A 21,801-nucleotide genomic window follows, 5' to 3' on the forward strand; every position below is an offset into this window, starting at 1 on the left:
CATCTCAAACGAGCCTTTGACAAAGCTGAACTAGTCTCAATTGTTAGGATAAAATACTGCGTTTATGAAATTGGTATTCCATGGGAGCACAAAGCATTGATATGTTATTTGTCTATTAAGAGTATAAAGCAAGATAAATGTATTCTGATTATGTTTTTGCCAGCATCAGGTTCAACTCTGTATTTCTAACTTGTACAGTGTCAATAATAACAAAAACTACAAGATGTATAAGAGTTGCTCAAGCCTCTTCTAACAATAGCTACTAATCAACAATGTATTAATCTCTCCTATGATATTCACCGGCCGTCCTTCAAACATGGATGAAAGTGTACTCTCACAAAGTTTCTTCAGTTCCCTGGTCTGGGCAAGAGCTGCTTCCTGCACAAGGAGGAAAAAAAAAAGAGAAGCAGATAAAAAATTAAGGATCCAAGGGGGACTTCCTTTTCTTTCTTACAAATGCATTCGACAAGTGAACAGCCGCAAGCAATGCTTTCAAGATCTCTACATGAGCAGCCAAAAATAACTTAGAAAAAGTTTATCCTTTCCTGTAGTGAAGACTGAGGAGCAAGCAAGGAACTTCTGCTATGCTGTACTTAGCCACTATCTTATTTTCGGAGAAATGAATAAATATTACACAGGCTATTTTAAAGGCACTCATGCTGTTTGTCGAAGAGCATTAAAAACAGGTGCCTTTTTATGGGAGAGATAAGTATTCCGAAAAAAAAAACTGGAAAACAAACAAACATATTTATTATAAACTTGCAGCATTGTGAAGTTGAGAAGATCTAATAGGAGTTACTGTCCTCGACAATACAAGCATGGCAAAGGTTGAAGTTTTAAAAGCACTCTATGTAAAGGTTCATAATTTACTTGGCCACTTCTCAGAGATCAGTAACATTTCAAAATCCGAGGAGAAATAATGTTTATAAAATTATGAGAAGCTAATAATACCTCAAGCTTAAAGTAGTCAATCTTACTACTACTCAACGACTAACAAAGTTTTCACATATATGCAACTACTGCAAATTACATTAAAGAAAATTGGCGTAACTCACTTGTTTTGGCCAGGATGAAGACATTGAATTCTGAAGTTCCATACGCTTACTAGACAAGTCCTTCAATCCGTCCTTTAACTTCGCTTCCTGACGCTTTTTCTCCTCCAAAGTGTTGACCAGCCGATCTAAAAATCTGGAATTTAAATAAATACAGCAGTCAGCATGCAACTTCCAACAAATATAGTTAAGTCAGCAATACACAAACTTCGTAGAATAACTATCTAAATAATAGTGTACATCAATATTTCATAATGGTGACAAAAGAAGTGAGCTATAACACTATCAGATGTCAAACGGCACACTTTTTGATGCAAGAAGAGTTTCATCAAAACCTTAAACAAGAAGCCGGGGTAAAGAGTTTGTAGACTTGTCATTGAATCGCTACCTTGGAGGCTTGATTGAGGGTTCTTGGAATAAAGGCATGAAGCTCAAGAACGTGCTACACTGGAAGTACAATGATCCATGTGGAAGACTACTCAAAGTAGGAAGAAAGAGGCTATGAATGTGAAAATGGTTATTCTTGATATGCAAGCCTCTTGACTAAGACGACCCTTATTTGATCAAGGGTATTTATGTATAGATAGCTTAGACTAAAAACAATGGAGAATAACTCCTTTAGACTTTAGATTATTTTGATATGATGAATTAGTGCAACTCTAGAGAGTGTTTGAGGCTAAGGCCATAGTTGTTAGGAAATGTTGATGGGATTGCTTGCTTTTGAGGAATAATCCTCTTGGCGGTGTCTCTATAGATTAGGTGCTTGTTTGAATTCTTAATTGGAGGTTTTAGCTTTAATATAGCTATTGTTGACAACTAGTTTCTTGCTTGACATCTTCTATATTTACTTCCTTCTTATTAGATTTTAGGGTTTCTTTATTTTTTCGCAGTTCAATATTGTATTGATTGATAACAAGATCTTGGATTAGATTTGTTCCTAGTTCCTACAAATCTAGTCTTGGGAGTTCGATATTTACAAAAGATAGAGAGGAGTAAGGAGTGAATGGTAGCAACTCTAGATTGGAAAAGGGAGAGGACGTGAGGAGCGGAGTGAGTGAGTTGCCACAAACACCATCTAACCTAATTGCTTGTCCTTCCCTTCATAAGAATTCTAGCGCAAGTATGAGCATGGAGAATGGGGGAATACAAACTTCCAACAAGAAGCCTACAATTAAGGATTACATGGATTTGTTGGTCCATTGGATCAAGCGGTTTGACTTGCATGAAAACATGAGAGTGGAAGCTTCACTTCAAGGTAAAGAACATCCTTCTTGTGATCCTCAAGATACCATAGCTAAACTTTACACTTGACAATTTCTAATGAACTAAGTGTGAATGAAAGCTTATCTTTGTTTGAGCCCAATGATTCTTCGCCACATAGTAATAATGTACTTGTTGGAAGTGTTCATACACTAGTAAATCCTATTGATGACCAAATTGATTCTTCTTGCTAGATCAATTTGTGTTCACCACTCCACCTAGTGTTGACGCTTGTACTTTAAATGATTATACATTTTGTAATGTGATTCTTTACCATATAGCAATAATATCGTTGTTAAAAGTGTTCATACACTAGTTGATCCTATTGATGACCTAATTGATTCTTCATGTAAGATCAATTCGTGTCCACCCAGTGTTGACACTTGTGATTTGATTGATAGAACATCGTCATGTAAACTTTGTGTTGATCAACTTGTTTGGGATACTAGTTCACTAATTGAGAGATTTTGTGATTTGATTGGTGAGCCTCAAGTTAGTCATGACATTGAAAAAGTTGGTCATTTGAAAAGGAGTGATTCTTTGAGCATATCTCTTGTTGAAGATCCTATTGCTTGTCTAAGTTGTCTTGCTCATACAAATCATGCGATTGAAACCTCCTTGGAAGATGACATTCATCTTGCTTAGAATGAGATTACATACTTTAATTCTCCACCTTTGATTGATTATTCTCTTCAAGTACAATTCTTGTTTGATGATGATGACATTACTCCTAGTGTAGTGTCTAGTGGTGTGAATTGTTATGATGATGCAGCTTATGTAGCTCTTATTGGGGGCTATACCTTATGTGATAACCCACTAGGAGATGTTGAAAAAAGAAGGTGCTTCTTGCTTTCAAATTGATATTTATTCTTTGGATTGTCCTACTTATTGGAACTGGTAACGACTATATATATATATATATATATTACACCATAACAGTGCAAAACACTTGACAAAATCTTAACCAAGCTTAGGCAACTGCTTCACAAGGATCCTATCATATCAACTAGTGATTCAGCCTCCTAAGCGTAGCTTTCTTTACACCAAAAATAAAACAAAGATATAGAATTCATCGTGATTTACTCCACAAAATTATATCTGTCTTCAAAAGTCTATAGTTCCTCTCCTTCCAAAGTGTCCACCATATGCAAGCTTGGACAAGTTTCCACCAATTTTTCTGACTAACTGCCCCACCATCTCATTCCTACCATGTTCAAGAATAGTTGCCATAATTGTCCAGTAACAGGACAATGAATAAATAGATGACTATTATTTTCCCAGCAGCTCCACACAAAAAAAATCTAGAACACAGTTTGAATCCCCATATTTGAAGTTTATCATGTGAAACAATTATTTCTTGCTACTAGCCAAGAAAAGGATACCTCCTTAACAGGAGCCTTCATCTTCCAAATAAATCTCCAAGGCAACTGATTAGTTGACTGTCTGTGAATGTTATAAGCTGAGTTTACAGAATAAGTTCCTTTAGTAGTGGGCTTCCATATAAGTGAATCTCCAGTGTCTTTGAACCCTTAGAATGATTCCAAGTCTTGAAAAATTCAACAATTCTTTCCAACTCTCAATCATGCAGTAGCCTTCTAAAAGTAATATTCCATCCATGTACTCCTTTTGCTGATTCCAGACTTATGTCTGGCATAGCGGCAATGCTAACAAATACAGGGAAGAGTTCCTTTAAGGTCCATGCCCAAGCCAATTGTAATCTTACAAGTGAGTACAACATGAATGAAGTTATTTTGTGTGACACATTTCTTTATTATCTATTTGCATATGATGATGCTCTTACTTGTGTTGAGTGTGTCTCTTATGTCTATGAGATCTAACGGGGAAGATGATTGTTATCTTGACCATGATCTGTGAAGGTCCTTTCGTTATGACCCCAGTGATAATTCAAATTATTGTGATGTGATCAGTGTCACTTTGTAAGTGGTTTTATCTTACTATAGATGATCAACTGTGCTTTATGTCTCTTAGAATCAATGTGCTATTGCCTACTTGGTACTTGACACCTTGGGATTTTCAGGAAGTTCTTATTTCATGATGGTGGGTTTAGCCAAGTACTTTGCACTTCATGTGGGGATTTGTTTTTCACGAGTATAGTTTATGTTTGGTTATACCACAAGTGAGTACATTTTGGCATAGATGGTGGATTTGTTAGCACTTGTGCTAACCCTCATGCTATGAAGTCCTTGTTTTTGATTGTCTTCCCTATGGTTTTGCTACGTTTCAAGGAAGGGAGAATGATGCAAGCCAAGTTTCATCAAAACCTTACACAAGAATTCAGGCTAAAGAGTCTATAGACTTGTCATTGAATCGCAACCTTGGATGCTTGGAGGGTTCTTGGAACAAAGTCATGAAGCTTGAGAATGTGCTAAACTGGAAGTACAAGGATCCATGAGGAAGACTACTCAAAGTAGGGAGAACTATCAATGCAAAAAATGGCTATTCTTGAAACGCAAGCCTCTTGACTAAGAAGACTCTTAGGAGCCGTTTGGTAGGATGTATTAATTAAAATAGTCCTATTAAAATTTAGTCCACCCAATACAGTGTTTGGTTGCACAATTAACTCAAACACACCTAATACATGGATAACTTGATATACCATATGTGGTATTATCTAATACCAAGTATATCTAGGGATTTGCTAATGCCAAGTTTATAATACTTGGATAAGACAACAAAATGACTGAACTGCCTCTCAACTTCTTTATAGTCTTTTTTTACATTTCTTGTTGTCTTTATGAACCTGCAAGTTCTTTAGTGTTATTTTATTTTAATGTTACTAGGTAAGAAGATTCCATGAGAAAGCTATGATGCTCGGACTCTTCAATAATGTCAACAGGAGCGTGTCGGATTCGTCAAAAGTAATATATTTTTGGAGAATCCAACATGGGTGCGTCATCGAGAGTGAAGAATCCGCAACTTAGTGCACATGTGGGATGCAGATTAAAGAACTTAGCATGTCAAAACAATTTGAAAAAGGAAGAAAATTTAAACTTGCACAAGCAACAAAATTCATGGAAACCATAACTTATAAGTACCTTACGGAGTTGAGGATCATGATCATATCCCTTGTTTTCCTATTTGTAAGCAATGAAATTGCTGAAGAAACGTCAGATAGCATTGTCTGAATTATATCAGAAGAGTACTGCTGCAGAACAAGTGGAGCAACTGCCTGGACTTGATGTTGTAAAGACGTAGTATCTTCGTTCCTTAGCTCAATAAACCGTTGATTCAAGAAGGCTTTCACCTGATGCTCAAGCATCAAACAGAAGTTCAGATGTCAGAAACCATCCAAACCTGCCAGGCCAGATGACTCAACAGAAGACATTGTTAGTCCAAATGACCGACAATGTAATAAAGCTGCCAAAGTAATAGACCCTATTTCCAGAGCAAAAGGTGACAAACTAGTGCCAAACAAAGTAAAATTCATCTCAAAGACACTAGTCATGAAAAAAAAAGGATTTTGCAATTCATACAGACCTCAAATAAGTCATCAAGTATTTTATTCCTGTATTCTGTCTCCAGTAGAGGACTCCTGTCATGGATAGCTACTGGGTTGGCAGTTAAATTATTTTGAAGAGAGTGCAATTCCACTGCATTATTTTGTGATTTATCAATCACATCAACTTGAGGATTGTCAACACTTACATTCCAAGATATTTCTGATGCAGAGACCTCAGGAGCAAGGAATCCTTCTTCCATTGAGGTCTGATGAGATTTTACATCATCTTTACGAGGAGATGACATAATATCGCTAGCATTAACAATCTCATAGGGACCCAAACCATTTCCATTTTCTTCTGTTTCTTCCACGGTGCCAATGTCCCAATCAATCTGAGAGCTATCTAAAGTAATATCCCAGTCAACCCCATCAGCTACAGTGTCAGTTTCTACAGTTATTTGACTTAAGCCATGATAGCCTGCTTGAGCATTCATAACTTCCAGAACTTCAGTGCTAACAGAGACATCAATCGCTGGGGGCCTTTCACGAGCACTTCTCAGATTTGATAACACAACTGCTACTGTTTTCTGCAACCAAAACAAAGAACTTTAGCAAAACACGCTACATAAAACTTTGATGTTGCACTAACAATGGATTTAGGGAAGTTCATCGCGTACATCCTTTTCCGTATGAACATCTTTGACGAACTCTGAGTAGAACTCAATAGCCCGTGAGACAGAATCACCAGTAAGTACTTCCAAGATTCTGCTAAATGTGCTTGGAAGAGATATAGTGGAAGTTTCCAAAAGTTCTGACCTCACATTTACTCCCTGATTAGAAGAGAAAAGTCAATATATTATAAATGGAAAGAAAACTGAAGATAAAGGCTATATGAAAGAAATCGAGTTAAGCAAACTAAAACCTGCAGGCCCAACTCTTGACAAGCCTCTACATATTTAGATGCCGAAAGAGCTGCATTTCTTTTTATATCTGCTTCCTTGCGCTCCAACTCAGCTAATTGCTGCTGTGTCTTCTGAATCTGCTTCTTTTGATAGGGGCTACAAAACAATCATACTGCTATTATACATCTTGATAGAAAATTACTAGAGTCCAATCATAACTCAATTTTTTTCATATAGAGTGAATAAAGTTAGTTAATTTACATCTCATAGTTAACATTTTGAACCATAATCTGAGCGGATTCACCAAGAAAAATGTATTCCTTCTCATAGGCACGCACTACTGCTTCCCAAACACCCTGTCAAGAGTCGAAATAAAACCTTTATTGGAAACAAACACACAACATATTGAGAGAGAGAGAGAGAGACAGAGGATGTTGGTCTTACAGCATCACCTGAAAGCCGACCAAAAATATTACGGCTTTCTTGAGTTGACTTCAGAAGAATCTCATATATTTTTTTGGCTTCCAAATAACCGATCCCTAAAAGTTAATATTTAATCAGTAGATACTTTACACTCCGCAAAAGTATAGTGTAGGAAAGATCCTCTTCAGAACCACAGAGAATTGATGCAACAAAACTGTCACTCGATGGTATGCAGTAGATGAAATTTCCACCAATTTCTGTTTCTGTTTTTTGACAAGTAAAATTTCCATCACCTGATACCACTTAGGCCTATGAAGGGGGGCATATAAAAGGTCAGAAAGCAAAGAACAAACATATTTAAAATTCTTCAAATGTCATCCTCCTCCTGGTTTTAGTAACACAAAAAAGCAAAATAAGTTCTTAAAGAACCAGGAGATGTATGCCTATCCAAAACTGTAAGCAACATTTTTCAGTTCTTCATAAAATAACTATTGTTCCAAGAGATCTATTTTATAACATCAACGAAAACAGGCAATCTTAGTTCTTTGAGAGCCTGAATGAATATATATATATATATTCAAAGATTTAAGATTGCCTGTTTTCGTTGATGTTATAGAATAGATCAAACAAAAAAATTATGGGCTTATGCCACTTCAAGTTCTAGAGTTGTTCAGGCAGTTGACAGATGAGTTCGGAAGTAGAATGAATATATACCTATATATATATATATATATGTATATATTTATTTATAGGTTCTCAAAGAACTAAGATTGCCTGTTCTCGTTGATGTTATAGAAAAGATCAAACAAAAAAATTATGGGCTTATGCCACTTCAAGTTCTAGAGTTGTTCAGGCAGTTGACAGATGAGTTTGGAAGTAGACTAACAATAGAAAATTAACACAATTGATACTATTTAAGACAGCCGCAACATGACAATGAGCAGAGATGTAGGACTTAAAAGCATAATTTTACAAGCCTATGTTTGATTGCATAAAACAAACTAATGATACTATTTAAGATGCCGCAACATGATGATGAGCATATATGTAGGGCTTAAAAGGCATAATTTACAAGCCCTGAATTTGATTGCATAAAAACAAAGGAAAAGAAGTAAACCTTCAATATCAAGAGTGTGGAAGTAAGGATCAATGTCTCTAGGCAGCGAGGCAAACGACGTCGTAATCTTAGCTCTAACGGCGGCAAGTCGTTTCCGCCAATCGGCCGGAATTCTTTTCCGATCAACCAGCCACTCTTCATGAGAAAATGGATATACAGAAAATAAAATAAAATAAAAAACTTTAGAATGAAAAATCGCAACTTTTATCCGAAGTGTTTATTTGTTGATATTTACCTCCGAGTCGAGTGAATGCTATGTCGATTGGAAGATTGCGAATATCTTCTTCCTTCTGCATTTCGCCCAAAAATATTCACCGGAGTTCCCCAAACAAATCGGCCGATATGCTAACTTGCGCGATTGTCAACAAGTAAGATAATGGGTTAGATAATATCATGGGCCTTAACAAAGCCCAACACAAAAAGGTCTTTTTGGGCCTTGCAGACATTACAGAAAAATGGTTACATTTTCATAAGAGTAACTTTCAGCTAATAAAAAATAACTCAATTACTCTTCATAACTATAGTTTGATTCATAATTCGTAACTATATGTTATAGAAAGAAGAGAGGCGAGCGAGGGAGGGAAAAGAGTGGGAGAGAGATGAGTTGTATATGTATATTAGTTAGATAATTATATATTATACATATACATTTCTATATATGGCAAGAGAGATTGAGAGAGAGAAGAGAGAGGACTGAGAGTGGAAGAGAGGTGAATTGTATATGTATACCGGTTAGATAATTATATATTATACATATACATTTGTATATATGGCACGGGAAATTGAGACAGGGAGGAGAGAAGCGAGCGAGTATATATGGCAAGAGAGATTGAGAAAGGGTGGAGAGAGGCAAGTTAGAGAGGGCAGAGAGTGGGAGAGAGGTGAATTGCATATGTATATCAATTAGATAATTGGATATTATTCATATGTAATTGTGTATTCTGGCGAATTATACATATACAAACGTGGCTAATTATACATGTTCGAAGTCACCCCACGTAATTAATGTATAATGTTAGTCACTAGTGATAATTATAGCAAACTATAACTATGATGAGTAATTAAGTAGTATAAATTTGTTTAACGCGTAATTTTCTCTAATAAATAATTACCGATTTCGTAACATATTTTTATTTATCAGTATCATTTATAGCAATAGGAAAAAGGTATAAATTCACCCTTCAACTTGTTAGTTACACGCTTAAACCATCATGACATCTATTACACATCTTTACGGTTTAAAAATGAATTTTTTTACCCCCTAAAACTAACGTGACAAAAATAAGAAAATGAAAGTGTGTTTGATAGTAAAAAAAGTAAAACTAAATAAATCAAAATCTTCTTTCTAGTACCACCCTACCCCCACCCTCCACGCCTCTTCTTTTTCACACACAATTGTCTTCTTTATTTTTTCATATCCAATTTTCATCCACCTCACTATACCTCCACCAAAATCCTCTCCCCCCACCCTCATCATATTCTATTTTAATATTTATTCGATTTCACTATTTTCATTGCATTTGATTTTCTTCGACTTTGTTGATGGTTGATAAACTTGATGATTAAGTTTTAAAAAATAAAATACATTGATGGATTTATTGGTGAGGGGTGGCAAAAAAATGGGAATTGAAGGTGGTGAAGAAGAAGAAATCAATATTAACAATGATGTTAGTGATATTTGGTGGCGGGTTTGTACGTTTTGATGCTGATGACGTAATTTTGTTGATGAGTTTGTTTATGGATGTCAAATTTTGTGGTGGATCTTTATAACTTTTGTGACAATAACGGTGATACTATGATTTTGATGGTGGATTTCATTGTAGGTGGTGAAATATGTGGTGACCGTTTTGATTTTATGGTGAAATTGGTGGTATATGGTGGCAATAGTTGTGCTTTCATGGTGGTGTTCATTGAAGAAGAAACAATTAAATGACCTCGAGAATTTTAGTCAAAATTTGATATGACATCTGATGTGGCAATGCCATGGCATTGATGTGGCACAAGTGTGCTACACATCTCATTGTGAGCATGGTGCTACACATCTCAGGAGTATAAATATTCACCATTTAGTAGCAGAGATGTGTAATAGGTCACCATATTAGTTTAAGCGTGTAACTGACTTTTGAGAAAACTTTGGGAGTGAATTTATGTCTTTTTCCTATAGCAATATCATGATAAATTTGCAATATGTATTAAAAGTAAATTATATATGCAATATATGCGTATTATAACTGTTTTAAAATATATTATGCTTGTTTGGTAAGAAATTGACATAATATATTATAAGTGTATAAAAATGTGTAAATATATTATCCATCAATAAACTTGTATTATATGTGTTATAAATTGTTCTCTGTAATATGTATTAAATTGTATTATAAACGTATTAAAAATGATCAAGTGAAAGAAAATGTTATTGTTATAAATGGTAAAAATATTTTCTTAATCTAGTATATTTATGTAAGTTTTCCTATTTTACAATGTTGATTTAAGATACAGAAAATTTCATAGATAGTTAAGAGATCAAATTTAATAACTTTTCTTAGTTATGATTTGTCTAATTATGCTTCATATTCAGTGACATATCTAGAATTTAAAGGTTGTGGGTGTTCATTTCCTTTAATATAAAATAACTTACAATCACACAATATAAATATATAGCTAATGAAATATGCCATTAAAAAAGTAAATGATAAAACAATGATGAATATTATTGTCATCAAAAAAATAACTTATAATCACAAGTCACAATGACGTAGTGACTTCTAATTTTAAAGTCATAATTGTGCTCGACGACTTTTCATATGTTGAAAACGATGAATAATAACATCATTACTAATGATTGTAATTTTCTTGCGCACAACATAACAAACTAAACAACCATTCAAAAATTTATCACCTACACTATTGCGAGTTTATTTTTGATGTACTTCATGGATGAAAAAATTTGTTTCACAAGCAGAAGCAACATAAAAAAGAGAGTCAACTTGATAAGAAAATAAACAAGTGGGCAAGTTTGATGCAATTTTGACTTCATCAATACTTTATCAAGGTCACTAAGTCCTTTCAAGTTGAAGAACATCTTGTCAGAACTACGATTATAAATTATAAAATTATCAAGCTGATAACTGAGATTTCGAAACTTATTGCTATCAAACTCATTCATATAATACTCAGTAAATTCCTTTATCCAACTCTTATCAAAATCACCAAATGAATTAAATAGATTCAAATTAGTCACACCAAGTTGCTACTCACAAAATCAAAATGGTATTTAAGCTTTTGAAGATGCAAATTAATAACATAAAAAATTTCAACGCGCAAATAATAAAAATATACAACACGAGAATGCTCGAACTTTCATGAAAAGTAACCACTATTCAATACCGAAATTATTATATTATCATGATTATCACAAAGAAAAAGAGACATCATCCATTAATAACTCATTATTTCTTATATTTTGTAATCGTTGCTTTGTAAGAGAAAGAAATCTCATAACATTGACAATATCTTGATCCATACTTCATTAATAAGGAGTTCGACTCATTTTTCATCATTAGAACTTTTCACATTAATGATAACATAAAAGTAAAATCAAATTTATAAATCATGCTCACAAGACTTTTAGCAACAAATCTGTTAGTATAATTTGAACATTCATGTCCGGTAAATTCAAGCACATGAATAAATGATTGAAATAGAACAATAATGTTATCCAATGTTCTATAATGAGAACCTAGTGAGTATCACTTGGACATTAAAGTATACATTCTTGGTTTAATCCTCGATTAGTATGCACTTCACATGATATGAACAATTCTTCTAACTTTTCAGCTTGATGCTCTCAAAGTAATTTTTTGCGCTTAAAAGATGCTCTAACAATATTTAACACATTAGTAACTAAAAAAATCATCTACATTTGAATCATACTTTGCAAGAGCTACAAGTGTTAACAATAATTGGTGGTCAAAACAATGAATGCAATATGCCGATGAAGTCTATTTAAAATCAAAGTCTTAAGGTTATGTAGTTCCCTTTGTATGTTGCTAGCTCCATCATAACTTTTTTCAAAAATTTTAGACTTAATGAGTGATCTGAAAGAAAATAATAAATTGTCTCCTTTAATAAACAAACACATGTATCACTAACATTAATAATGCTAACAAATCACTCTATTACGTCTCCATCTTCGTGACATATGCGTCATTTGTTCCTTTTCTGATATATCATTCGATTCATCAACTAATATTTTAAAATAATCTCCATCTAAGTCTTCTATAATAGGCTTTGGTTGTTTCTTCAGTACAAGAATCAAGAATATCCTTTTAAATACTTGGATAGCACATCATTTCATTTAGGAGAATTTTCTAAAATAATTCTCCCAACATCGTGTTTAATATCCCTATACCATTTAAAAAGATTAATAAAGATACCTCTATTTCAAAAGATCAATTTTCATCATGCCGACAAAATGATAACCCTTGTCTTAGGAGAAATCTTGTCACATTGACTAAAACACTTAAGCACACCTTTTTCTTTCTTCAATTTCATGCAAAGGAAGTGTTTATTGACTGTGATTGATTCATTAAAAATCAGGTATTTTTTGAACACTTGTCGTGAATATTTGATATGCTCAAACTTACTTCTCAAATAAGAAGTAAAGCGGTCGTGTCAAGTAAATAACCCAACTAATGAGGTTGGGATTGTTCCCATGAGGAAAATAGTTTAGACTTAACTTCAATCTATTATTATTATTGTTCATTCAATTACTTCCTTGGAAAGCAATATGATAAAAGGGGGGTTTCTATTTCTAAATAAATGAAAATAACTAGCGAAATTAAAGGAGACAACTAACAGCTTCGAATGTTGGAGTTTAATCAATCAATCAAAGTAACTAGGGTTTACGTGTTCCCTACAGGTTCATAACTTGATAACTCTAACTATAACAATTCTTTCCTAGTATCTTGCATGCAAAGTGATAAGTTATGTATTTCTAAATCCTTGTTCCGACATCTAGAAAATTTCACTCCGCACCTTGGTCTGGCTACGTGTGTTGCTATCCTAACCCTTATCTTAACCTCATATTAAGCATCGTATTCGATATTTGACTAAGTTATTATCTCGTACCAATCAATACTAGCCTATTAGATAGTATACACTAAATCTATGTTGATAATTCTTTTCCTATTATCTACCTCCTTGGTCCGGCAAGTAGCATTAAGGCGAGTTCTATCGTTGGCCATCCGTTAAAAAGACTTCTAAGCAAAAGAGTTATCAATACATGCAAGACACTATTCTAGAATTGTTATTTTAGTTAGGTTTTACCTCATTATTTGCCTATGGTTCCCACAACCCTAGTTATGGAGTTTAGTTACCATAGTCATAATCACATTATTCAAATATATGGTATAAGAATTCATGTACTTACGTCAATGAGAAAGAGTAAAATCCGAAAGTTCGCTTAATTAATCAACAAAAATCACCAACAATCAATTAAAAGAATCTCAAAATAATCAAGAATCTAACAATAATCAAGGGCATAACCAAATAATGCAGAGTCTAACCTCAATAACGAGATTTTTCGAACTATTTATAAAAAACTAAAAACCTAATTACATAAGGACTCTATTTACTGAAAAATCTGTCAAAACGCGGTTGGGTCGACGGACCTTGCGACGGATCGTCGTGGCCGCGACGGATCCGTCATGGCGTCGTCCCATACTTTTGCAATTTCTTCTGCTGCTCTTTTCATTACCCTCGACGGCAGGTATGACTGACCGTCATAGGCACAACGGTCCGTCGAGGGTCTCCGTTCCAAAACACTTGAACTCTTGGAATATTGGTACTGGGACTACTTCTTTGATCTTCATGACGAACCTGCAGGATGGACAGTCATGGCTACGACGGTCCGCCACGCTTTTCGTAACCTCACACTTGGTCAGACTTCTCCACCTTCCTTCAGCAGCTTACGCTGCCACCTACGGAGCGTCACGAGCATGACGGACCGTCACAAGCTCCGTAGGTGGTCTCTTCTGCATTTCTTCGCTCAAAAACCTCAGGAATCATCTTTGGACAGATTTTCTGCAAATAAGGAGAAACTTATATAAAAATTAGTACAAAAAGGCTTTTGGACACACTAAACTTAAGAAAAAAGTATTAATAATACCGTGAAACCACGGTATATCAACACCCTCAACTTAAATTCGTTGTTTCTCCTCAAGTGATGCACTATGACTCGATACACAATCTTTGTACCATAGTATCCATGTATTAGCCTTTGCAATCAATTGGTTATCAATCTCGATTAATCTCATCATATTTATGCATGCTATCACTATTAAGCTTGAATTATGTGGAATCAGACTATGACACAGACTCACCATGCACTAACACCTATCCTCTTCAATTTCTCACCGAGGTGATAATATTTCTGGTACTGCAACTAGTGTCCTCACTTCAAAACAAAATCCTCATTTTTCACACAATGATTTCAGTTTGAGTAGAAGGATTACTTTTCAACACTCACTCTCAGAACAAATTCACACTCATTCATACCTATTGCCATAAGCTTGCCCTTATTTTCACTACTTTAAGTTCGCTATACAACCCTTAGGATCACGATAGGACTTTCTTAGCTTGTAACATAGGCTCAGGGTCAGGTAGGGTATATTTAGGTATACTTTAGTGACTTTTTGCCCTCCTTGACATATCGGCTAAACATACCATTTTCTATCATTTTATTGCCCAGTTTCCCATATTCTTTCACCTTGCTATTTTCCTTTTTTTTCTTCATATGTGTAAGTGGCTCTCTTCTTTACTTGCTTGTATTTCTTGTAATTTTTTTTTACTTTTCTTTCAACTAATTCTTGAGTCACTTTACTTTTGTTCTTTCTCTCTTTTTGTTCTTTCAACCCCACTTTCCAGAGCATTCCTCATAATAGCCACCCTCAACTCATGGCTTTGCCATGAGTCAAAGTACACAATACCCAAAGTTGGGTCAGGGCCATTAAAAGGTTGTTTACTGCATTAGCCACCCTCAACTTATGCTTTTAGCATAAGCTGAAGTGCACATGTCCAAGGAGGGACCAGGGCCAAAACAATTTTCCCACAAAAGATCAGTTGGGGTGAAAAAGAAAGGTCTAATTAAAGCTCAAATCATTTGGATCAAAGAAGGATAAATTTTATTTGGTTTTCTATTATTTAGTTCTCAAAATGGGCTACATTGAATAAAGACCTATGATCCTTTCCTAATTGTCTATTACAGCTTACTTTTAGCAGGACTAACCAGACAAGTTCTAGCTCAGTACAAATAGTGGACTATTCAAATCTTCCTCAAGTTCACTTGACATCTCATCACTCTACCAGATTATCAGACACCTAGTTCGAATTTTAGACTTAGGGTAATGCAATGGTGTACCTCTATGTCATGCTTAGAGCCACACATTTATTCGTTACTATGCCTAGTCATGCATCATTTTCCTGTTTATGAGGATATCATTTTAGCCATCATGCTCCAGAATTAAACTATGTACAAAAGATATAAACATGCCGGTTCAACAAAAAAAGTAATTAGTCTTTTGGGGAAAACGAACACAGGCAAGAAAACCTCAAAAGAGGATAGTGAATTGGGCTACTCAGACTTCACCCTAGCACTCACTTTCCATTTACTCCACCCCCAACAAAAAAACATGCAATTGTCCCCAATGCATAAAAAATTTAAATACTAGAGTGGTAGGTGAAGCAAACATGTTGCGCAAAGCACCGTCGATCAGCAAGCTGGTGGGTCCGGTCCCCCGGAACCCACGTCCTCTACAATCTGGACACCCTCAGTGGTGTCCTCAGCAACAACCGCACTATCAGAAGTGCCTCCCGCTATCTCCACAGTTCGGGAGCTAGACGCCCCAGCCTCTAACTCTCCTTCTCTCATCTGGTGTACTGCCTCCTCAGCAAGTGAGGCTCTCCTTGCAGCCTCCATCTCACGACGCTCCTTCTTCCGTGCTCGCACCTCGTTCTCTGCTCGACCCCTACGCCTCTTGGCATGCTCTCGAGGAGGAGGTGGTGGAATCTCTGAGGTGGCGAATAGGGCCGCCAACACTGTGTCTTCAGCAGGCTCGACAGAAGGGGCCTCAGACTCCGGCACCCTAGCCTCTAAGATCGTGTCGATATCTGCACGAAGACTGTCGACCGCATCCTGAAGAGTCGACACATCCACCGTATGGGCTGGTTGGGCTAGCACCCGCAACTCAAAGGCATCCAAGCGCCGGTGAACCTCAGCGATCTTCTGCTCTGTATACTGGACCATTTTCCGCTCCAGGGGCTCTTCTGCCTCGGTAATAGACCTCTGCATCCACGGCTTGATATGATGCAAAAGTTTAGCAATTTGCGCCTCTAATTTTTTGACCCTAGCAAGTAGGACCAGCGCGGGTAGAGGGGCTGTGCGAGAGGAGCTCGGGGCCGTTGATGTGCTCAAACTTACTTCTCAAATAAGAAGTAAACGGTCGTGTCAAGTAAATAACCCAACTAGTGAGGTTGGGATCGTTCCCACGAGGAAAATAGTTTAGACTTAACTTTAACCTATTATTACTATTGTTCGGTCAATTACTTCCTTGGAAAGCAAAAACAATAAAAGAGGGTTTTCTATTTCTAAATGAATGAAAATAACTAACGAAATTGAAAGAGACACTTAACAGCTTTAAATGTTGGAGTTTAATCAATTAATCAAAGTATCTAGGGTTTACGTGTTCCCCACAGGTTCATAACTTGATAATTCTAATTATAACAATTCTTTCCTAGTATCTTGCATGCAAAGTGATAAGTTATGTATTTCTAAATCCTTGGTCCGGCATCTAGAAAATCTCACTCTGCACCTTGGTCCGGCTACGTGTGTTGCTATCCTAACCCTTATCTTTACCTCATATTAAGCATTGTATTCGATATTTGACTAAGTTATTACCTCGTACCAATCAATACTAGCCTATTAGATAGTATACACTAAATCTATGTTGATAATTCTTTTCCTATTATCTACCTCCTTGGTCCGACAAGTAGCATTAAGGCGAGTTCTAACGTTGGCCATCCGTTAAAAAGACTTCTAAGCGAAAGAATTATTAATACATGCAAGACACTATTCTAGAATTGTTATTTTAGTTAGGTTTTACCTTATTATTTTCCTATGGTTCCCACAACCCTAGTTATGGAGTTTGGTTACCCATAGTCATAATCACAATATTCAAATATATTATATAAGAATTCATTTACTTACTTCAATGAGAAAGAGTAAAATCCAAAAGTTTGCTTGATTAATCACCAAAAATCACTTGCAAGAATCTCAAAGTAATAAAAAATCTCACAAAAAGTCTAATGATAATCCAAAGTCTCACAATACAGTGTCTACTAATAAGGTGTCTAATAATATTTAGTCTAACCTCAAACACAAGGTTTTTCGAACTATTTATTGAAAATAAAAACCTAATTAAACAAGGACTCTATTTGCTGGAAATCTGTCAAAACGCAGCTGGGTCGACGGACCTCGCGACGGATCATCGTGGTCACGACGGACCGTCATGGACTCCGTCATCCCATACTTGCAATTTTTTCTGCTGCTCTCTTCATTACCCTGGACTGCAAGTATGACGGACCGTTATAGTCACAACGGTCCGTCGAGGGTCTTCGTTCCAAAACACTTAAACTTTTGGAATATGGGTACTGGGATTACTTATCTGAACTTCATGACGAACCTGCAAGATGGACCGTCATAGATACGACGGACCGTCATGGACTCCATAACCCCACATTTGGTTAGACTTCCCCATCTTCCTTTAGCAGGTGCACTACGCTTCCACCTATGGACCGTCACAAGCACGACGGACCGTCACAAGCACGACGGACCGTCAAAAGCTCCGTAGATGGTCTCTTCTGCATTTCTTCACTCAAAATCTCCGCATTCATCTTTGGAAAGATTTCCTGCAAATAAGGAGAAACTTATATAAAAATTAGCACAAAAAGGCTTTTGGACACACTAAACTTTAAGGAAAAAGTATTAATAATACCGTGAAAACACGATATATCAACACCCTCAACTTAAATTCGTTGTTTGTCCTCAAGCGACACACTATGACTCAATACAAAATCTTTGTACAATAGTATCCATGTTTTATCCTTTGCAATCATTTGGCTATCAATCCCGATTAATCTCATCATATCTATGCATGCTATCATTATTAGGCTTGAATTATGTGGGATCAGAACATGACACAGACTCACCATGCACTAACACCTATCCTCTTCAATTTCTCACCGAGATGCTAACAATTCCGGTATTGCAACTAGTGTCCTCACTTTAAAACAAAATCCTCACTTTTCACTCAATGATTTCAGTTTGAGTATAAGGATTACTTTTCAACACTCGCTGTTAGAACAAATTCACACTCATTCATACCTATAGCCATAAGCTTGCCCTTATTTTCACTGCCTTAAGTTCACTATACAACCCTTAGGATCACGATAGGACTTTCTTAGCTTGTAACATAGGCTCAGGGTCAGGTAGGGTATATTTAGGTATACTACTTTAGTGACTGTTTTCCCTCCATGACATATCGGCTAAACCTACCACTTTTTATCATTTTATCTCGCCCAGTTTCTCAAATTCTTTCACCTTGCTATTTTCTTTTCTTTCTTCATTTGTGTAAGTGACTCTTCTTTTCTTGCTTGTATTTCTTATTTTTTTTCTTTTTCTTTACTTTTCTTTCAACTAATTCTTGAGTCACTTTACTTTTGTTCTTTCAACCCTACTTTCCAGATCATTCCTCATAATAGCCACCCTCAACTCATGGCTTTGCCATGAGTCAAGGTACACAATACCCAAAGTTGGGTCAGGGCCATTAAAAGGTTGTTTACTGCATTAGCCACCCTCAACTTATGCTTTTGGCATAAGCTGAGGTGCACATGTCCAAGGAGGGACCAGGGCCAAAACATTTTTCCCACAAAAGATCAGTTGGGGTGAAAAAGAAAGGTCTAATTAAAGCTCAAATCATTTGGATCAAAGAAGGATAAATTTGATTTGGTTTTCTATTATTTAGTTCTAAAAATGGGCTACATTGAATAAAGACCTATGATCCTTTCCTAATTGTCTATTACAGCTTACTTTTAGCAGGACTAACCAGGCAAGTTCTAGCTCAGTACAAATAGTGGACTATTCAAATCTTCCTCACACTCACTTGACATCTCATCACTCTACCAGATTATCAGACACCTAGTTCGAATTTTAGACTTAGGATAATGCAATGGTGTACCTCTATGTCATGCTTAGAGCCACACATTTATTCGTTACTATACCTAGTCGTGTATCATTTTCCAGTTTATCTGGATATCATTTTAGCCATCATGCTCCAGAATTAAACTATGTACAAAAGATATAGACATGCCGGTTCAACAGAAAAAGTAATTAGTCTTTTGGGGAAAAAGAACACAGGCAAGAAAACCTCAAAAGAGGATAGTTAATTGGGCTACTCAGACTTCACCCTAGCACTCACTTTCCATTTACTCCACCCCCAACAAAAAAACATGCAATTGTCCCCAATGCATAAAAAATTTAAATACTAGAGTGGTAGGTGAAGCAAACATGTTGCGCAAAGCGCCGTCGATCAGCAAGCTGGTGGGTCCGGTTCCCCGGAACCCACGTCCTCTACAATCTGGACACCCTCAGTGGTGTCCTCAGCAACAACCGCACTATCAGAAGTGCCTCCCGCTATCTCCACAGTTCGGGAGCTAGACACCCCAGCCTCTAACTCTCCTGCTCTCATCTGGTGCGATGCCTCCTCAGCAAGTGATGCTCTCCTTGCAGCCTCCATCTCATGGCGCTCTTTCTTCCGTGCTCGCGCCTCGTTCTCTGCTCGACCCCTACGCCTCTTGGCATGCTCTCGAGGGGGAGGTGGTGGAATCTCTGAGGTGGCGAGTAGGGCTGCCAACACTGTGTCTTCAGTAGGCTCGACAGAAGGGGCCTCAGACTCTGGCACCCTAGCCTGAGATCGTGTCGATATCTGCACGAAGACTGTCGACCGCATCCTGAAGAGTCGACACATCCACCTTATGGGCTGGTTGGGCTAGCACCCGCAACTCAAAGCGTCCAAGCGCTGGTGAACCTCCGCGATCTTCCACTCTGTATACTGGACCATTTTCCGCTCCAGGGGCTCTTCTGCCTCGGTAATAGACCTCTGCATCCACGGCTTGATATGATGCAAAAGGGTAGCAATTTGCGCCTCTAATTTTTGGACCCTAGCAAGTGGGACCAGCGCGGGTAGAGGGGCTGTGCGAGAGGAGCTCTGGGCAGTGCTACTACCCGGGATAGGGTCGACTGGGGTAGTGTCTGTGGACGCCGCCTGCGTAGCCGTGCGGTCCTGGGCTACCATATCAACAAGATCGTCAGCAAGTGGGGGCAGCTTTTGACGGGTCCCTCTGCGTGGTGCCAGCTTATTGGCCTCATCTCTGATGAGGCCGACATCAACAGTGCCCATAGGGGTCTTGAGCTGATCAACATGCCATATAGGCACACCTGCGGACCTGTAGAGAGAAAAGATCATGCACGGGAAAGGGTAAGTAGTTGTGACCTTGAAAGCCCTCTCGTGCATGACTGCCTGTAGAAGCCACACGAAATCCACCTCGAACTTGGCTATCATCGCCGCCATCAATACTGCTTGATCCCATGTAACGATATTATCAACGACTGTGGGGGAAAGGCAGTGGCGAACAATCAGCCACAAGAACTTCGCCGTGAAAGTTAGGTTGGCCTTCTTGATGGCCACCTTTCGCTTGGTCACCCAGTCGGCACCCTGTCCATCAACTGACAGGTGCAGGGCCATCCACCTCTTGGTGGTATCTCTCAGTGATGGCTCACACAGGAACTGACCATCTTTAACAAGATGCCATCGGTAGTCAAACTAGGCAGTGAGAGGGGTCCGAGTAGCATCAACCCCCTCGCCGTATAGAAATCGGCGGATGGCAGGCGGGGAAATGTCGACCTGAACGCCCCCGTACTCAGACCTGCTCCAGTGGGGTCTCTTTGGCGAGGGCAGCCCGCCTATTAATCTGTGATCGGAGAGTCGCTACGTAGGATGCGTAGAAATCTCGGACCATTTCTTCACTGTAACGTCCCAACGGATGTGCCATCCGCTCCAGGCAATGCCTGGTGAAGAGATTGTGGATCGCACGCATCATCGGGAGACTCCCTCTAAGGACCCGCCGCTCCAATGTGAGTGTTCGAGTCATAACTCCTGTGTCATTCAGGAACTTGGCGTCGGAGTAGACTTGAAATTGCCTGTCGACACACCACCGATTGGGCTGGTTAGTAGCCGGGGTGAGTGCATGAGCTGGTGATACTGGTGTGGAGTCTGAACTGTCAGCCTCATCAGATAAGGCCGACGCTGCAGCGGTGGTGGGTGCGGGAGCCTCAGCAGATCCGGAGGCTTCCTCCGACCACGAAACTCCTAAGGAGCCAGACGCTCCTTCTTCATTGGTGGCTGACCCAAAGGGTGTGCCGGTCAGTGTGTGCTCCTCATCAGACTGTGAGGCAGTGACTATGCCGGACGC

At 37.7% G+C, this 21,801-nt stretch overlaps 1 protein-coding gene across 2 annotated transcripts; it reads right to left on the minus strand.

The window, feature by feature from the left end:
* Positions 1 to 83: 83 nt before the first annotated feature.
* On the minus strand, positions 84 to 8,606 carry LOC101255773 (CDK5RAP3 protein homolog). Of its 2 annotated transcripts, none has more exons than XM_010319579.4 (10): positions 8,450 to 8,606; positions 8,215 to 8,349; positions 7,119 to 7,213; positions 6,936 to 7,030; positions 6,695 to 6,830; positions 6,450 to 6,602; positions 5,979 to 6,359; positions 5,369 to 5,577; positions 1,056 to 1,188; positions 84 to 378 (listed from the first exon to the last, which is right to left on the minus strand). In XM_010319579.4, exons 1-10 carry the CDS (start codon positions 8,508 to 8,510, stop codon positions 250 to 252), a joined length of 1,527 nt encoding a protein of 508 aa, XP_010317881.1. In that variant the 5' UTR covers positions 8,511 to 8,606; the 3' UTR covers positions 84 to 249. The 2 variants fall into 2 exon arrangements, with proteins under 2 accessions (XP_010317881.1, XP_004234786.1); XM_004234738.4 differs by having other exon boundaries at positions 5,811 to 6,359; positions 8,450 to 8,605.
* Between the last annotated feature and the right edge of the window lie 13,195 nt (positions 8,607 to 21,801).

The sequence above is a fragment of the Solanum lycopersicum genome, chromosome 3, assembly GCF_036512215.1.
Source record: "Solanum lycopersicum chromosome 3, SLM_r2.1".
Taxonomy (NCBI): Eukaryota; Viridiplantae; Streptophyta; class Magnoliopsida; order Solanales; family Solanaceae; genus Solanum; species Solanum lycopersicum.